Source organism: Thamnophis sirtalis, unplaced genomic scaffold, assembly GCF_051295495.1.
Source record: "Thamnophis sirtalis isolate CommonGarterSnake01/CBP01778 unplaced genomic scaffold, rThaSir2_p1.2 scaffold_10, whole genome shotgun sequence".
NCBI lineage: Eukaryota > Metazoa > Chordata > Lepidosauria > Squamata > Natricidae > Thamnophis > Thamnophis sirtalis.
In genome coordinates this window covers 53,890,960-53,908,505 of record NW_028261390.1, presented here as the reverse complement: position 1 = coordinate 53,908,505, position 17,546 = coordinate 53,890,960, and the positions used below count along the sequence as shown (strand labels likewise).

General features: G+C 40.2%; 1 protein-coding gene across 1 annotated transcript in view; it reads right to left on the bottom strand.

The window, feature by feature from the left end:
• The window catches only part of PROM1 (prominin 1), a 119,786-nt gene extending 104,417 nt beyond the window's left edge, over positions 1 to 15,369 (bottom strand). The window contains exons 1-2 of the mRNA XM_087724628.1: positions 15,275 to 15,369; positions 12,318 to 12,655 (exon numbers count right to left, since the gene is read on the bottom strand). Coding sequence (XP_087580754.1) covers positions 12,318 to 12,540 — 223 coding nt within the window. The 5' untranslated portion in view covers positions 12,541 to 12,655; positions 15,275 to 15,369. The remainder of the gene's footprint in view (positions 1 to 12,317; positions 12,656 to 15,274) is intronic.
• Between the last annotated feature and the right edge of the window lie 2,177 nt (positions 15,370 to 17,546).

Sequence of the window (17,546 nt, the reverse complement as noted above, 5' to 3'; positions counted from 1 at the left end):
TACTGCCATTGTGGGCCAAGACAAGGTGAGACCGGGTATGGGGTGATTGCTGCCTGCCTACTTCATCCCGTCTGTTTCTGTTTGCAGTTGGAGAGCAGGTCGTTGCTGGTCATCTTCTCGGCCCCCTTTACACCTCTTGCAATTGGTCCGCATGTGGAGCGCATTTTCCTTGTGCACCTGACACACCTTGGCACCATTGTGGCCAATGCCACCACTGAACTACCAGCAACTCGTGCAGGTCCATTAGGCCACTGCCCTTGCCACCCAGAGTACCAGGCCTGTCCAGCCCGAAGGAGGTGAAATGGCCAGATAGGAAGGCCGAGTGGAGGTGGTAAAGTACGCCCATGCCGCCCAGGCCCAGCAGAGATGAGAGGGAGTCACACGATCCTGGCTGGACCTGGGCGGCCTGGAGCCGATTGTGATCTGGCTTTCTCCACTCGCAATGACCGCTTTTTGCTTGTTGGGCCTGGGCGTACTTTACCACCTCAACAGCCTTCCTATCTGGCCACTTCACCTCTTTCGTACTGGGCAGGTCTGCTGAGCAGCCAAGCCACTCCCACTTGGTCACATGGCTGGCAAGCCACTCCCATTCGGTCACATGGTTGGCAAGCCACTGCCACAAAACAGGCCATACCTACAGAAGAGGTTCTAAAAAATTTTGAAACCCACCACTGCTTTGAATGTACACTAATCGGCATACATTAAAATCACATTTCATTGCATACAGCTCTCAAAGGGTCTGCCCCTCCCAAATGATGAATGCATGTTGCTTATTGTTTTTATTATATGTGTCAATGTTACTGTTTGCATTTCCCCCTCCCTGATTTTATGTGAGCCGCCCTGAGTCCCCTCAGGGAAAAGGGCGGCCTACAAATGTCAATAAAATCACTAAAAAAAATCACTAAAAATCCACCTCCAATATACACTACATAAACATAAATAAATAGATATATAAATACAAAATTATGCATATACCCACATATTTTATATGACACGGAGAAACAACACAGTCTAGTTTGGATGAATACATGCACATGACGAGAAAAATAAATCTTGTTAGTTAACCAAACGGATGGCATAGGGAACAAAGCTGTTATAGAATCTGGTAGTCCTGCTAGAAATACTTCAAAACCTCCTCCCAGAGGGGAGCAGCAGAAGCAGACTATGAAGTGGGTTTGTGGGGTCTCTAACAATGCCTTGAGCTCTAAGCACATAGCACTTATAAGCAGTATCCTGAATAATAGGAAGTGAGCTTCCTATAATCTTCTCGGCTGTCCTTACCATTCTCTGAATGGACTTTCTCTCTGAGGCACTGCAGCCACCAAACCAAATAGTGATGCAGTTTGTTAAAAGGATGTACCTTCTTGGCACATCATAACAGAGAGGACCAGAAGCACTGCAAAACAGAGTCCCAATGTCCAACTCTTCCAGAGCCGAGGTGGCACAGTAGTTAGGGTGCAGTACTGCAGGCCACTTCAGCTGACTGTTATCTGCAGTTCAGCGGTTCTAATCTCACCGGCTCAAGGTTGACTCAGCCTTCCATCCTTCCGAGGTGGGTGAAATGAGGACCCAAACTGTGGGGGTGATATGCTGACTCTGTAAACCGCTTAGAGAGGGCTGAATGCCCTATGAAGCGGTATATAAGTCTAACTGCTATTGCTATTGCTATTCCAAATGGCCAGGAACAATGCTGTTGCTAATGGTCTCAAAAGAAGCCTAGAAATGTAAGAGAAATAGTAGATTTGGTCTCTCCCATTCTAGTTTCTGGCCAGATCATCTACCAAGGCATCCATAGTAGCCATAGCAGCCTAAGTACCATTTCTTGGAGAAAGCTCTGACTGAAATGGAGCCACAAATTCTGTTTCAGCCAGACAACTCTGAAGCTTCTCAATCATGCTACCCAGAACAGACTATTAGAATTGATGATTCACTGTAATCAGTAAATTCTGCTGAGTCAGGAGAAGGCTTTTTCAATGGAACTAGTATGACTGCCCTCTTCAATGAAGCAAAAGACATAGCCTGCACTCAGCAAAGAAGTTAATCGCCTATCTTAACCATGAGCAGTTGGGGAAGAAGCTAGGTATACATGGAGCAGAAGGCAGTAGTAAAAACAGAAATGCGAAATGGCCTGTGGAAAGAGGGGTTTTTAAAAAAGTTTTCGGGGGGGGGAAGGGAATTGCATAGTATGAACTTTCTCTCTCTTAAGATATTTCTAGAATAGTTACGATTACACAAGTTGTTTTAAAGGATGTCTCTCAGAAATCCATTTACAATCTATTTGTACAAGCAAAATCAAAAGGGGATCATGTTGGCTTGACTGGTCAGATATATTATAAAGTGGCCAGAGAACTAAATGTTTTGTATTATATTGCTGGTGAAGATGCAAATGCTGTTTGCCATAACTAATACTTATCCAAGACTTTACCCAGCATATGCTTTATCACAGAGCTAAAAGATTATCTTCCAAAGCTTATTTACAAGTCTAAGTGCATTAATATTCTTCTCAGTCCCTCTTCCTGTTTTTAATGATACTATTGCCATATGTTTTATTATACCTGCCCCTCATAGGGCTATATCAGGTCTCAGCCACATTAATCTTTGCAATAGTGGCAAATATCTGTAGCTCAGGTATAGAATGAGGGTAACCCAGCTTGTGGGTTGATTTCTGAATGTTTTGTTACCAGGCTAAAGTAACATCTTCAGCAGAGTTTAGGTGATGTCGGTGTCCAGTGGTGGGTTTCTAATTTTTTTACTACTGGTTCGCTTGTGCACTTGCACACACGATGCTTCTGCACATGCAGAGAAACATCTAGGTGGGTGGGCGGAGCCTCCTGCCACCGCTACTGCTGGTTCACGCAATCCGGGCTGAACTGGGAGCAACCCACCTCTGTCAGTGTCTTCTGTTTATAAGGGCTTTAGGTGTGTGTGTGTCAAATGAGTGTCTTGTGATGCATCTTGTGGTAGGGAAGTTATATCAGGTCAGGGTCATTGGGAGGGGACCTGTTGGTGGTGGTGAGTTGCATTTGTTTGTTGAAGGTTGGTGCTGTCTCTCGTTGGCTATGCGGTTGATTTGGATTCTGAGAGGTTTGTAGGCAGGTTGTAGGTCAAGTGTCCGTTGATGGAACTGCTTATGAAATGCCAGGCTTCAATGAATACATGAGTGTGGTGGTAGTGTGACTGATGATTTATTTATTTATTTATTTGTATGTATGTGTGTGTGTGTGTATACACACACACATATACATATGCATATGCATATGCATATACATATACATATACATATACATATACATATACATATACATCTATTAGATTTTTTTTTTACAACCCCTGGTAAGCCCCAATTATGGGAGGAAGCTAACTGCTTCCATCATCTGTCCTTCGGCTCGTCACAAGAGTCCATCACGACAGAAACCCAATATTTTTACTGTTGCCTTTGTTATATTTGTGTTTTTTTATTTGTGCTGATAAATAAATAAAGGGAGACTAGTATAGATCTATTTCAAGCTATTTAGCTCTCAGGTTCAAATCCCAGTAAGGGTATGGCTAGCTGATGAGAGCTAAATAGCTTGAAATAGATCTATACTAGTCTCCCTTTATTTATTTATCAGCACAAATAAAAAAACATATATCTATATATATCTATATATCTATATATCTATATATCTATATATCTATATATCTATATATCTATATATCTATATATCTATATATCTATATATCTATATATCTATATATCTATATATCTATATCTATCTATCTATCTATCTATCTCTATCTATCTATCATCTATCTATCTATCTATCTATCTATCTATCTATCTATCTATCTATATATATATATATATATATATATATAATGTTAGATTTATTATTATTAGAAAAGTAAACATGTTATTATTGTAATCAGGGTGTTCAGAGTATATTTTATTTATTTTATAGTTGCTAATATACAATTAAAACTTATTTCTCTCTGTCAATCCTGATTGTATTTGTTACGTTTTATTCCCCTCTTTATTATTTTATGTTGACTGAAAAAGAAAATGAAACTTTTAGCAGGCCATAACCTCTTACTTGAATTCCTTTTTTAAATTTATTTTTTATAATTTATTTTTATAAACATAAAAGAGTCAATGTCTACATAAACAGTGTGTTGTCTGGGTACACTTAATTTTGAGAAATTGTAATGGTAATAATAACAATAATATTCATAACATTAATAATGATCACATCATAATAGTATTTGCTTATCCATTTTAGTAATCATTCTTTATATAATTAATAATTCTCTTAAGCTTTTAAATTTCTAACTTCTGTTTCTGTTAGACATTGGTAAAATGAATCCCATGTTAAAAAATTATTCTGTTTCTTCCTTCTCCTTAATTTTAAGTGTTAATCTTTCCATTTCTGCATATTCTAATATGTTTTATTACACTTACATCTGAGGGGATCTCTTCATTTTTCTACTGTTGTGCAAACACAATTCTACCCATTATCACATATAAAATTAAATATGTATTTCTTTTATTGTACTTTTCTGATAAGATGCCCAACAAAAATATGTCTGGTTTTAAATGTATATGTTGCTTTACCATTTTTCTAACCAGGTATGTATTTTTGTCTAGTATTTTTTTGCCTTTGTGCATGTCCACCACATGTGAGAATACAAACCTGGTATCTGATTACATTTCCAACTTTTAGTGGACATGTTCTTAAACATCTTTGCCAGTCTAGCTGTTGGAAGGTGCCATCTATAAAACATTTTATATAAATTTTCCTCATAGCTAGTTGACATTGTTGGTTTATAGTTCCTGTCCCACAGTTTCTGCCATTTATCTAACTCTATAGTATAACCAAAGTTTTTAGCCAATACTATCATTGCTTCCTTGTTCTTCATCTATTTTAATGCTCAGTAGATAGCTATAGAAGTTTTATATTAGTTTTTCACCTGTCCCTGTTAGTATCTGATCTAGTTCTGTTGTTTCTTTGTATAAACCATAAATTTATTTATTTATTTATTTGTTTATTTATTAGACTTATATACTGCTTCATAGGGCTTTCAGCCCTCTCTAAGCGGTTTACAGATTTTTAGCAAATTGAGTCAGTTCAATTCAATTCAGGGGAAAGTTTGACGGGGACTCAGACCAGGTAACTCTATTCCTTCATTCAGTTGATATCCACCTATGGGCACCTCTAACCATCCCCCAGGGCCATGGTGAATACCATTGCAGAGGGGCTAGAGGGAGAAGCAAAGGAATGGTTAGCAGCTCTCCACAAGAGGAGAGCCCCTCCAACTGCAAGACATAGATGACTTCCTGCAACTGCTAGAGGCCAGATGTGAGGAGGTGGAGGAGGACCCATATGCAGAAGAGGAACTCAGCAACCTAAAGCAGAGGGGCTGCCCCATCAAAGAGCACATCCATAAATTTAGGAGGGTAATAGGAAGGCTACCCCCTTTACCAGAGCAGCTGCTAGTGCATTTTTTCAGGACAAGCCTGGACAAGCAAATTGCCCAGATAACTGCATACTGCGACATCCCAAATCGACTCTCTTGAGTGGTTCCGAGTAGCAACAAAAGTCAACAGCAGGCTGTGTGCCAACGACATGAGAAAGCAACCAGACACAAAAGAGAGAGGTCAACCTGACCTGAAACCACCCAGCTGACGGGGAACCACAGCACCTCAGCAGGGCCTGAGACCAGCCCTCCCTCGAAGTCCACTGAAATGCTACAGATGCGGGGGAATGGGCCAGATGGCAGCTGCATGCCCAACCCCATCCCCAAAACCAAGTCCAGACCCACCGCCCATGGCATGACCAGAACAAGGCCCCAAACGGACCACCAACAGGTCCGGAAAAGCCCTCCAGGCTGCAGAGGCCCCTTCCCCCTCAGGCGAAAGTGGTGGAACCCCAGGCAATGACAACCAGTCACCTGAATCATATGACAGTGAGGATGAGGGAGAAAATGACCCAATGGTGAGTGACCCAATTCACCCTTTCCTTTTTCCAATATGCCTCACAGCCTCAAAAACAGGAAACCAGGGGGATTTTCAAGCCCTAATAGACTCAGGCTGCACGAGGTGCTTGATCAACCTAACCACAGTCCTGAAACTGGGGATCAGAACAGAAAGACTGGCCCACCCAATCCGGTTCAAGCAGGTTGATGGGTCCCTAATGGGAGGATCCTATGCCACCCACCTGACTGAACCAGTGAGGCTAGAGCTAGCGGATCACTGGGAAGTAATTTGATTCATAATAGCCCCCAAAATGACATATGCAGTCATACTGGGACTTTCCTGGCTAGACAAGTGGGGACCGACCATCTGGTGGAAAGGGGATACCCGCAGACTTAGGATATCAAGGGGCCCCAACCCCTCCCACACCAGCTAGCAGAAACACCACCCACACAGGAACCCCCCCCAAGAGCCCACAAGAACAAGTGGCAACCACATCTGACAAAACCCCAGAGGCCGAACTAATCCTGATGGAATATCAGGACCTCACAGAAGTATTCAACGAGGCCGAGTGCAATGTTCTGCCTCCTCACCATGAGACAGACTGTGCCATCGAAATCATCCCTGGGGAAAAACTACCCAAGCCCAAACTATACGCCATGATGCCCCGGGAAATGCAAAAGATGCGCAACTACATAGACAAAAACCTAGCAAGGGGGTTTATTGAGCCAGCTAAGCCACAGGTCACAGCACCACTCTTCACAGAAAAAAAAAGATGGAACTATGATATTGTGTGTGGACTTTTGAGGGATAAATGGGCTGCGCGTACACAACCTATACCCGCTTCCCCCTCATGAAGGACATGCTATCTCATCTGGCCAAGGGAAAAGTCTTCACCAAACTAGACCTCAGAGAAGCATACTACCGAGTACGTATCAGAGAAGGAGATGAGTGGAAAACAGTGTTCAACTGCCCCCTAGGGAGCTTTCAATTAAAGTGATGCCTTTCAGACTGCGAGGGCCCTAGTGGTATTCATGCAGTTAATAAACGAGGTGCTGCATGAGCACTTCTACAAGAGGGTCCTCATTTACCTGAACGACATCCTTATCTACATGGAGACCATGGCCAACCACATACCCCTGGTCCGCCAAGTACTGGAAAAACTTCTGGCAGCCAACCTGTACATCAAGGTATCAAAATGCGAATTCCACCATGCACGGTTAGACTACCTGGGTTACTGGGTGTCAAATAGTATAAGGGAATAGAGATGGACCCAAAGTACAAGCTATCTTAGGCTGGCAACCCCCTTGCACCTGAAGACAGCTACAAAGCTTCCTAAAGTTCACAAACTTCTACAGGCAATTCATCCCCTCCTTTGCAAAAATTGCCAAACCCCTGACAGACCTCCTGAAGACAGGGAGCCCAGGAACGAAACCTCATCCTGGACAACCCCTACAGTGGGACTTAACCTGCCAAGAGGCATTCGAAACACTAAAAGAAATGTTTGCAAAGGAGCCAGTGCTGAAGCATCCTGACCCCGAGCAACCCTTCGTGATTCAGGCAGACGCCAACAACATGGCAGTGGGAGCGGTGCTACTCCAAAGAAACAACTTAGGAAACGTACAACCCTACACCTCCTGCAAGCTCACAGATACAGAGAGACGATGGGCCACATGGGAAAAGGAGGCTTTCGCAGTGAGATGGGCACTGCTAACCTGGAGACACCTGTTGGAAGGGGGCCAGAAACCGTTCAAAGTCTGGACTGACCAAAAAAATCCGGAGGCGCTTAGGACCCCATGGAAACTATCACCCAAACAAATCTGATGGGCTCAATACTTCAACCGTTTTGATTTTCTGTTAAAGCACATTCCAGGGGGGAAGAACTTTCTAGCTGACACCCACTCCTGCATGCCTCAGTACACATGCGAATGGGAGCACATAGTGGACACCATCATTCCCTCTACTCAAACAGCTGCCCAAGTGACCACCAGGCAGCAACACTGTGGCTGGCAAAACCAACCCGCAAGTGACCTAACCACAAGGCTAAAAACCGAACTGCTAGCAGACCCCTGGTTCCAGAATAACCAACGCATCTTGACTAAAAGAAATGACCTTGCATGGAAGGGGATGAAACTCTACGTTCCAGAATCCTTATGCACCCTAATTCTCCAGAGGAGCCACGACACCAAACCAGCAGGCCACTTTGAGTTCCTAAAGACTTTACTCTTAGCCCGGAGGCAATTCTGGTGGCTTGGCATAAAGAAAGATGTGGATAGTTACGTGAAAGATTTCACCTTCTGTGCCACAATGAAGAGACAACCGGACCCCCCCCCCCTCGGATTGCTGAAAACAGTAGCAGAGCCAATGAGTCTGTGGGAGGAGATCGTAATAGACTTTATAGTAGAGTTGCTGAAAAGTGGGAGGAAACATGGTGATTTGGACTGTAATAAACCTGTTCTCCAAACAGGCACAGAATTCTTAAAACCCATGATCGGATCCTCTCTGAGACCACTACCCTGGGAGCCCCCAGGCCCTGTGATCATAGGGGGCCAAACTCATTATCAAGTTCAACGAGTCCTTGATTTGAGGTGGCACAGGAGACAACTCCAATACTTAACCAGTGGAAGGGCTATCCCTTATCAGAGGCATCTTGGATAAAAAGTAGGAATATCCAGGCTGATTGCCTTACAGCAAAATTCCATGCAGAAAATCCAGGCAACCCTGGGGAAGGAATGCATTCCTAAATTACATATCTGTACTCAATTTGTTTCTGTGTCACACAGGTTGCTTTTGGGAAGTGAGGGGAGCCGGATGTCAACTTGTAAAGCATTGCCATGACTATTATCAGGTTGGATTGGAGGGAGGATTCCATGCATACCTTCGGCCAGAGTCGGATATCATATTTCTATAATAATGATATTGCCTAATCTGATAATGAAAACAACCAAGCTCAGAGAGTGCCAAGAATCCACACTTTTCCTTTTACTCAAAGTATGTCTTGGGACTTATACTGCCCACTGTGGCATCCATTTTGTGAATAAACAGAATAAAACAGTTTTAGGACTGTTATGACAGTCTGAAAATTTACAATAGAATTCACCAGCCCCCAAAGTTCCCCCTTCCTGATTTACAAATGCACCATACATGAACATATGTGCATATAAATACATGCATTGACTATTCTTGGATCCAAAAAAGGTCTGTCTAAAGATATTTGAATGAAGACAGGTGGCACATGAAACTCACATGTACTGTAACTCACACGATTCTACCATGTTTCATTCAAAGAATATCCCAAATATGGAAAACTAATAAATAAAGAGAAAGCTCAGATACTGTTCTTTTCTTTGCTGTGATGGTTTTTCTGCATCCTGAGGATTTTCAACAATTTTCATTTGTGGGAGATTACAGATAGGTCTGTTGCATCAAGCAAATAGCTAATAGCTACTCCAAGCTGATTGGGATCACCCTGGCCATTAATGTCCTTGAAATATCTTAATTTTGTAGTGATGGCTTTCAAATATAAGGAAATATATTATAAATATAAGAGGGAAAACCCTGCCTTCAAATAAGTATTTGACTTCCCTGGGAAGCCAAACTATCGTTAGCATTTCCCCATTTTATTGCTAAAGGCACCTAAATAAGCAAGATAAAAGCTTTCCCCTTAATTTTAAAGAACAGATGGAACAAATACAAAACACCTGAAAAATTCTCTGCATTTTCCAGAAAACATGACTAACTCTACTTAGATGTTTGCATCCTCATTAACCTGCCTTCTTATGGCTCACTTGAGCTTGTCTTCTAGGTCACCATCTGGAGAGGATTTGTAACAGATTAAGAAAAGAGTTCAAATGAGGTGTTCTCATAACTGACCTGACCCACTTTCTAATATCTTAGAATTCATTTCCTCAGCATGATCAGTCATGTGTCCTTTTTAAAAGAGCCCCCAAAAGAGAAATTCGAGATCCTTCATCTCATTGAGGTGATCAACCAAGTTTGGTTGCCTACTCTAGGGCAACTGCAATTAGTGAAAAATCTGAATTTAGAGAACATTATAAGAGACAGCTGTATTTTTATTTTATTTTATTTTGCAATAGGAGACACATTAAAACAACCTTCACTTTTTTCCCTTCATAGCATTTTGTCCTAGCAAATGTTAACACCATAGAGTTTAAGAACAAATATATTTTTCTTCCCTTATGAGTTCTGTTAAGGTGTGATCACATCAAAGCTGAGCTTATATGACACAATGACTCAGTAAACAACTAAGGATTGCTATAAAAAGGACATCTACCTGATCTGATGCTATTTTCAAGGCAACAATACAAGTTGTTTATTGGAAGAGGTCATTACTATATTTAGAGGCCAAAACTGTTTGATACCATCTGTACCAGTGTACCAATAAAACAATACCCCAATAAAAATCACAATTCTTCCAAAATAATATTGATCCAAAGACATCCCAGGCCTCCAATAAATAAACATCCAGGCCCTGATGGACCTTAAGACCATCTACAGTACCTCCCCTATTGTAAACCCACCTGCTCTGGAGACACACACCCAACTTTAAAATGTCTTTTCCACAAAGTCTGCCTGGTTTCTGTTCTGGTCTTTTCAGCACCAAGAAAACATCTTGGTTTTTTTGAGGTAGGTTAATCAGTTTTATGGTTCAACAATTCCTGCTATTATTTTCTATTCTGACCTTATTTCTAACTCTACGGGTTGTCTGAGACATAGGAAGGTTTAGAAATTTGCTGCTCAAGACGCAGAAGAGTTTAGAAAGCTGCTACACAAATATTTAAAACTTTATTTGCATTGTTTTAGACTTAAATAGATAAACAAAAGTAAAATAAAAACCAAGTTGATAAGCTGTAAACTAAAAATTATCTGAGTTACTGAAATAGAAACACGAAGAAATTTATGATTTATGCAGAAAGAACTCCATCTCTTCATATAAAGAAACAGACCTATGCCAGGGCTTTTTTTATTTATTATAAGGCTTTTGAAAAATATCAAAAAGGTTATCAAAAAGGAAAGCTTTTCTGGGAAGGAAAGGAGGGATTCTTCGTAACATTGGCTGCTAAAACCTCCTTTACATCTTTCCCTGGATAACCACAATTCCACCTGTCCATGTTTTAGTTGGTGTAAAATCAATACATACTTTGGTTCACTCACCTGCAACTAACCAACAGTGGGTCAGAATGGTGATACTTGCAAAAAAGGGGGGTGGATCTTTAATCATGCATTCATGGCCATCATCTTGATTTTTTTCATAACTTTCTGGGGGATCCATGGTGCAAATTCCACCTTTATATGATGTTACCAATGTCTCTTAAAATTATGTAAAAGTGCAGTTTGTGTCCTAATGCATATTTCCCTTCTCAACCTTTTTCTAGATACTCTTGTTAGCTTCTCATTGCCAGGCAATTAATTGTTTTAATAAAGGTTGTGTCCTATTGAAAACTGTATAACAGTACTGCTTCTGCTTTAAATCAGTAACTAATAATATTATCAGTACAATATTATTGTACTTAAGCAACTCACAGATATACAGACTTATGTAATTAACCTAATGCCAAATTGGCCATCTCTCTTTCAGTGTAGAATCAGAAACAAATGATATAACTACTTTTCCATCAATTAATACATAGCCAGGATTTTTTTATCACAAGATGGAACACCCATGAATACATAATATGACATATTCAGTATTGAGTGTCCACTTTAAGAAATGGACAGATATACAAGCCCCACTTATCTGATCACTAACTTGGTAGTGGCTCTTTCTCCTGTCCTTCAAGGCCATTCCCTATGTCCTCTATAAATATCTATGGAGAGAAATTACATCCCCCCATTTCATCTATGTGACATTTCCAAATTCTTCACTTTGGGAATATTCTGCCATCCCCAATTATTATTTTACCTGGTAAGACAAAAATAAGAGAACCTCCTAGAGTAGCCCCACAGTGGGACAGGTGGCAAATAAATTTAACAAATAAATAATCAGAGAGTAAGCTTATTCAGAAATCAGATCCCTCCAAGAAGAACAAGTTAACTTTTGATTCACAACCATCTTGCCTCAAAACACAATTTTTGTTCTGGGGGAAAATGCCAGATGGCTTCTTCTTCTAAAACCTTTTCCACTACTCTTCTTTCTGGTAATTTAGCAAAACACACATATATATACATACATATTTATACACACACACACTCAAAACTATTCACAAGAAAATCATTCCTCTCTTCTGTTGATTTGGCACATTGAGTTTCTCTCAAAACATAAACTACACTGCTTTGCAAAACTGCCATCTCAGATAGGATCTTCTTTTATTTTTCAAAGCCAAATTAATATTAAATATATACCTACCTTGAGGGAAGTAATTGGGCTGAACAATGCAGATGAAAGCGTGGACAATGTGGAACAAAATCCCTATTGTTCCGGGCTCATAGTAAGCGTTGGTGTTGTATATCTTGTGGGGAACATACCCAAAATCTAGTGTTTCAGAAGGCATTTGAGGCAAAGGCTGCCGTTCAGAAATTGTTCTCCCACAGAACAATAAAAGAAGCAATAAATAAACTTCTCTAGCCATGGCTGACCAAACTCATAGACAGAGGCAGAAGAGAGGTGAATAACACCCTTGAGATGAGATGAGTTTTGCTGGGCATATACTTCAAAATGCTTTTCTCTGAGCTCTTCATAGGAATCTGATTAATAAAAAGAGAAAAAAGCTGATTAACAAGTGTCATCTCATTCCTGGAAATTCAGCAGATCCCCATCCCATAATGGATATAATATCCTATGAAATCTTAAATACCTTGGTATCTTAGCAGGAAGTATATTGGAAAAGATCTGTGCCCATTACATAAGTCTTTTTATTACAAAGGAAAGAAGGAACCACCACTATAGGGTGTTGTACCAAACTGAAATTTAGTATAAGTGTTCCACTGTTAACATTTTTTCATCATTAAAAGTGGAGTCTGGGATTAACCAATCGTCAACCTTGGATCTACATTTACAGATGCAACATTTACTATTTTAATTATGAGAATGGCAATTAAAGTAATAAAGGTGGGATAATAATTTTATAAATAAAAATTTGTGCCCCCACCCCCAAGTCTCCATAGTGAACTACAATGCAGCTGAAAAATTAGTGCAATGGATTGTGGATTTGTCAGCAGAATTTCCAAACTGTGGTAAAATCTCTTTCAAATCAAATTTGGTAACCCTAAGATGATGTAGTTTTCATGGCAACCAATCCCAATCAAAAGTTTCTGGAGGCAGATTTGATTGGTTAGTTCTCCTGCTGGACAGACATGGGGTGGGGGGGGCTCTCAAGAGTCTCACATGAACCCTGTCTGACAAACCATCTCCAAGATCTTTTTTAGATCGGAACCCCCTTGGAGTGGGGGCGAAGAAGGGGCAGCTTCTCATCAGACCCAGGGGGAGGCAACAGGTCTCTCGCAGGTCGGAGATTTGCCCTCTGAATCGGAGTAGGGGCGGCAGCATGGCAACATGCTGCACAAGAAGCTGACTTCCAGCCAAAGCAAATGAACAGGAGTGTGAAGAAGAAATGAAAGAAGCTGAGATCAATGTAGAGATATTCTAGACGGTGATTGTCAAAAAGTTATACCATGTATGGTCTCTGGGAAGTCGGGGGGGAGGGAAGGGAGGTGGGGATCTAGGGGGAGGGGGGGAGGGGGGAAACATAATATGTGTTAAACTTTAAGGTACATGATTGCACTTGTATACTGTGGCTTTTTAATGTTAGTGTTAAAACAGAACAAACTGAATATATTGGAAGGTAATAGAAGTATACCGAAGGGAGGAGCTGAGTGAAAGAAGAAGGAGGGTGGAGAGAGTGAGAGAGAAGAGGAGGAGAAGGAAGGGAGGGAATGGATTAAGAGAGGGAGTGATAGGGTCAGGGTTAGATAGAGGGGGAGGGGAAGTAGGTGTAGAGGGGTATGTGAGAAGGAAGAATGAAAGTTGGAGGGGGTTGAAAGAGGGTGTATGGTGGGTCAAGGTGGTATATTCGGTTTGTATTGTAGGGGACACTTTCTATATAAGTGAGGGTTGTGGTTATTACTCAATGTTATATGCCCTGGTTATGCACAGTAAACATGTGATTGTATAGAATGAAACGGAAATAAAAATATTTTGCAAAAAAAAAAAAAGAAGAAGAAATGAAAGACCAGTAAGAAAATTCATCTAACCCACAGTCATAAATCAAACTTGGAAAAGGCAAATAATCTTGAGAGCATAAATAATATTGATGGGACCGGGATTTTTTTCAAAAAGAAAGAAAAGGAAAATGGAGGGTTGAAACACTAACCCCACAAAAAAGTCATTTGTTTGAAACAATTCGGACAGAAAGAGAGTAAAGCAGAGAAGTGACAAATCCACTCAAATACTAACTCTAAATTTGGCTTCCGACTTGAAAAGATTGTGTTTTTAAAGAAGTCTAGGAGCGTGAAGATTTATTTCGTCCAAGTGTCTTTTAACTAACATATCTTAAGCAATCCCAATTAATGAGAGATGGGATGCAACAAGGGAGAAAGATCAAGAAAAAAGCACTATCTCCTCATTGACAACTGATAACCTAATCTTGCCTGTGTGGGAAAATCTAATTAATCAACTGCCATAAATCAGAACTTGGAAAAGCAGGAGGCGAAGAAGAAACATATCCGAGTTTTGGCTGTATGCAAGCTTGTTCCAATGAATATATTTTGAACAGCTATGACCAATCAGAGGTGAGGAGTGACAAGGAAGGGGAAGTAGAAAAGGATGACAGAGGGAAGAAAGGAGGTAGGGGGGAGGAGAGAGGGAGAAGAAAGTGATGGATAAGGTACAAAGATGGTGTATGGAGAGCAGAAGAGCCAATAATTGTTTTTGGGAGTTGATGGTAAGATGAATTGATGTAAACATTTAATAATACAATACAATGTTGGCTATGTAATAGTATACATGTGATTATATGCTATGAAAATGAAAAAATAAAAAACTTTATATACAAAAAAAAAGTTTCTGGAGGCAGTTGGTGCAGTGATGTGGCATCACCTTCTTCTGGAATAACTTTTCAACTTTCTGTCAGTCTCCCATTCAAATACTAGCCAGGGTTGAGCCTGCTTAGCTTCCAAATCCAGAGATGGAACTGACATCTGCTGATACATAGAAAGTGATAAATCTTATACACAAATACATATTTTATTGCATCAGACTATGGTTACTGGACTACACCTTAAAATGGAGCATGTTGATAAATGCTCCCAGATTATTTCAACAATGATTTGTCAAATTCAAAATTTAAGCAAATAATATCTACTGACCTCACTTTTGGAGTTGCTAACAGCCAAGCTGGTAACATTTCCTCTGAAAAGATATTTCAGTCATGTCCTTTTGCTCCAAACTGATTAATCCAAATGAAACCTGTCAAAGCAAGGAGAGCATAGATATACTTCATCTTGCCAAAAGAAGCAAAAGGTTTATAAGTGCTTTCTGCTTTTCAGCACACAAATGGTTTCGGACTTCATACAGCCTAACATTTTATCTTTATTTATAAGAAAAACAAGTAGAATTGAAGGTCACCAAAAACATTATAGTCTATTGTTTCCATTTTGTCCCAAACTGGTTGTTTTCTTCTGCTACATTTCTCACATTCCTAATTGAAGATGATTGTATGAGGGGGAAAGCTATTTGCAAAAGCACCTGAAGACCAGACAAGAAATAAAGGATGGAAACTGAACAAGGAGAGATTCAACCTAGAAATAAGGATAAATTTTCAGACAGTGAGAACAATCAATCAACCAGTGGAACAGAAGTTGCCTTCAGAAGTTGTGGGAGCTTCATCTCTGGAAGAGACTACACTGCCATCTGTCAGAAATGGTATAGGGTCTCCTGCTTGGGGGGGGGGGGGCTAGTTGACCTACAAGGTCCCTCTCAACTCTGTTAATCTGTTAAAGACTACATATTTAACATAGCATATTGTGGAAGTACATGATTGTTAATTCATGAGTTTGAACAGTTTTAAGTAAATGTTTTAATATCAGAGCCTTTTAATATTATTTTAATTTGTATTAATAAAATTGTTTTACATACTTTTTAAATGGTTTGCAGTGACTTTGCTGTTTCTCAGTTAAGCACTAAGATTTTTGTTGGAAATCCTCTTTAGAAGAATGCACATAAGGACATCCAAAAATAATTGTCTTAAAGTTGAAAACTGATTATTTTTAAATTATGAAATGCCTCATAATTAGCCAACTAAAACAGAGTACAAGTAACCCTCAACTTGCATTCATTTGTTTAGTGACCATTCAAAGTTACAACAGCACTGAAAAAAAGTTACTTACAACCATCACAGCATCCCTAGTCACATGATCAATATTCAGGCACTTGGCAATTAGCATGTATTTATAATGGTTGCAGCATGCTGGGATCATGTAATTGCCATTTGAGAACTTCTCAGCTGGCTTGAATGAAACATGCAAAGTTAATGGTGGAAGCTGGATTTGCTTAACAACCATATAATCCATTTAACAACAACTGCAGTTATTCACATAACAATAATGGAAAAAAGATAGTAAAACTTAAATCTGGGCTACTTCCTTGGCAATGGAAATTCTAGTCTCAATTGTGGTCAAGGACTACAGACAAGGGAGGAATGATGACCCTTAAATCAACTTCAGAAGAAGTTTGCATTGAAAACTAATTTGCCTTGTAGTCAGTTACCAACACATCAGGATTATAATTTTACTAATAGGAATAAAATCAGTTATTATTCATAAAAGCTTCCCTTGAATAACACTGTGCAACAAGAAACAAAAAATTATTAAGCAATATTAAGGCACCTCCTGAAAATGTCAAATGATGCTGCACAGTTTCTAAGACACTAGAGAGGCACACAAACTTTAAAAATAAAGTAAACTATCCCTTCATTCGCCATTCGGTTTGGAAATACCGTATTTTTCGGAGTATAAGACGCTCCGGAGTATAAGACCTTAGTTTTGGGGGAGGAAAATGAAGAAGAAAAAAATTCTGCCTCTGCCTACTAGCATCCATGGTATTTAGCTGACACATGGTAACAAGGGCAGCCAATGAATAGACACAGCTACTAAGTCAGCCAATTATAGCTATTTGGACTCTGAAATTTGCTGTGTGGGCAACAAGAAGACAGGAAGAAGCCTGGCTCAGCCGAGAACTAAAAGTGAAACTGCTTGTGTTTTGCTTGTATTTACTGCTACCTTGGAAAACCTGCTTTTGGTAATGTATGTATATTATTATTATTTTGAATACTACTGAATCAGTTACTTGTGTGCACTTTCTGAATGAAATTACTGCTGCAAACTCTGACCAGCCAGGTCAGCTTTAGCACTTATTGCAGTCTGATTCAGCACAGCTGGTTGGCGGGTGGATCGGACTGCCGGAATACCCCCAATCAGCTGTTCCAGGCTGCAGGGATTGCCACAGGCCATCGCTGCTTCCATGCCTCACATTTTTGGGTGGGGGGCTGCATTCGATGTATAAGATGCACCCAAATTTTCATCCCCTTTTGGGGGGGCAGAAAGGTGCGTCTTATATTCTGAAAAATAAGGTACTATTTTC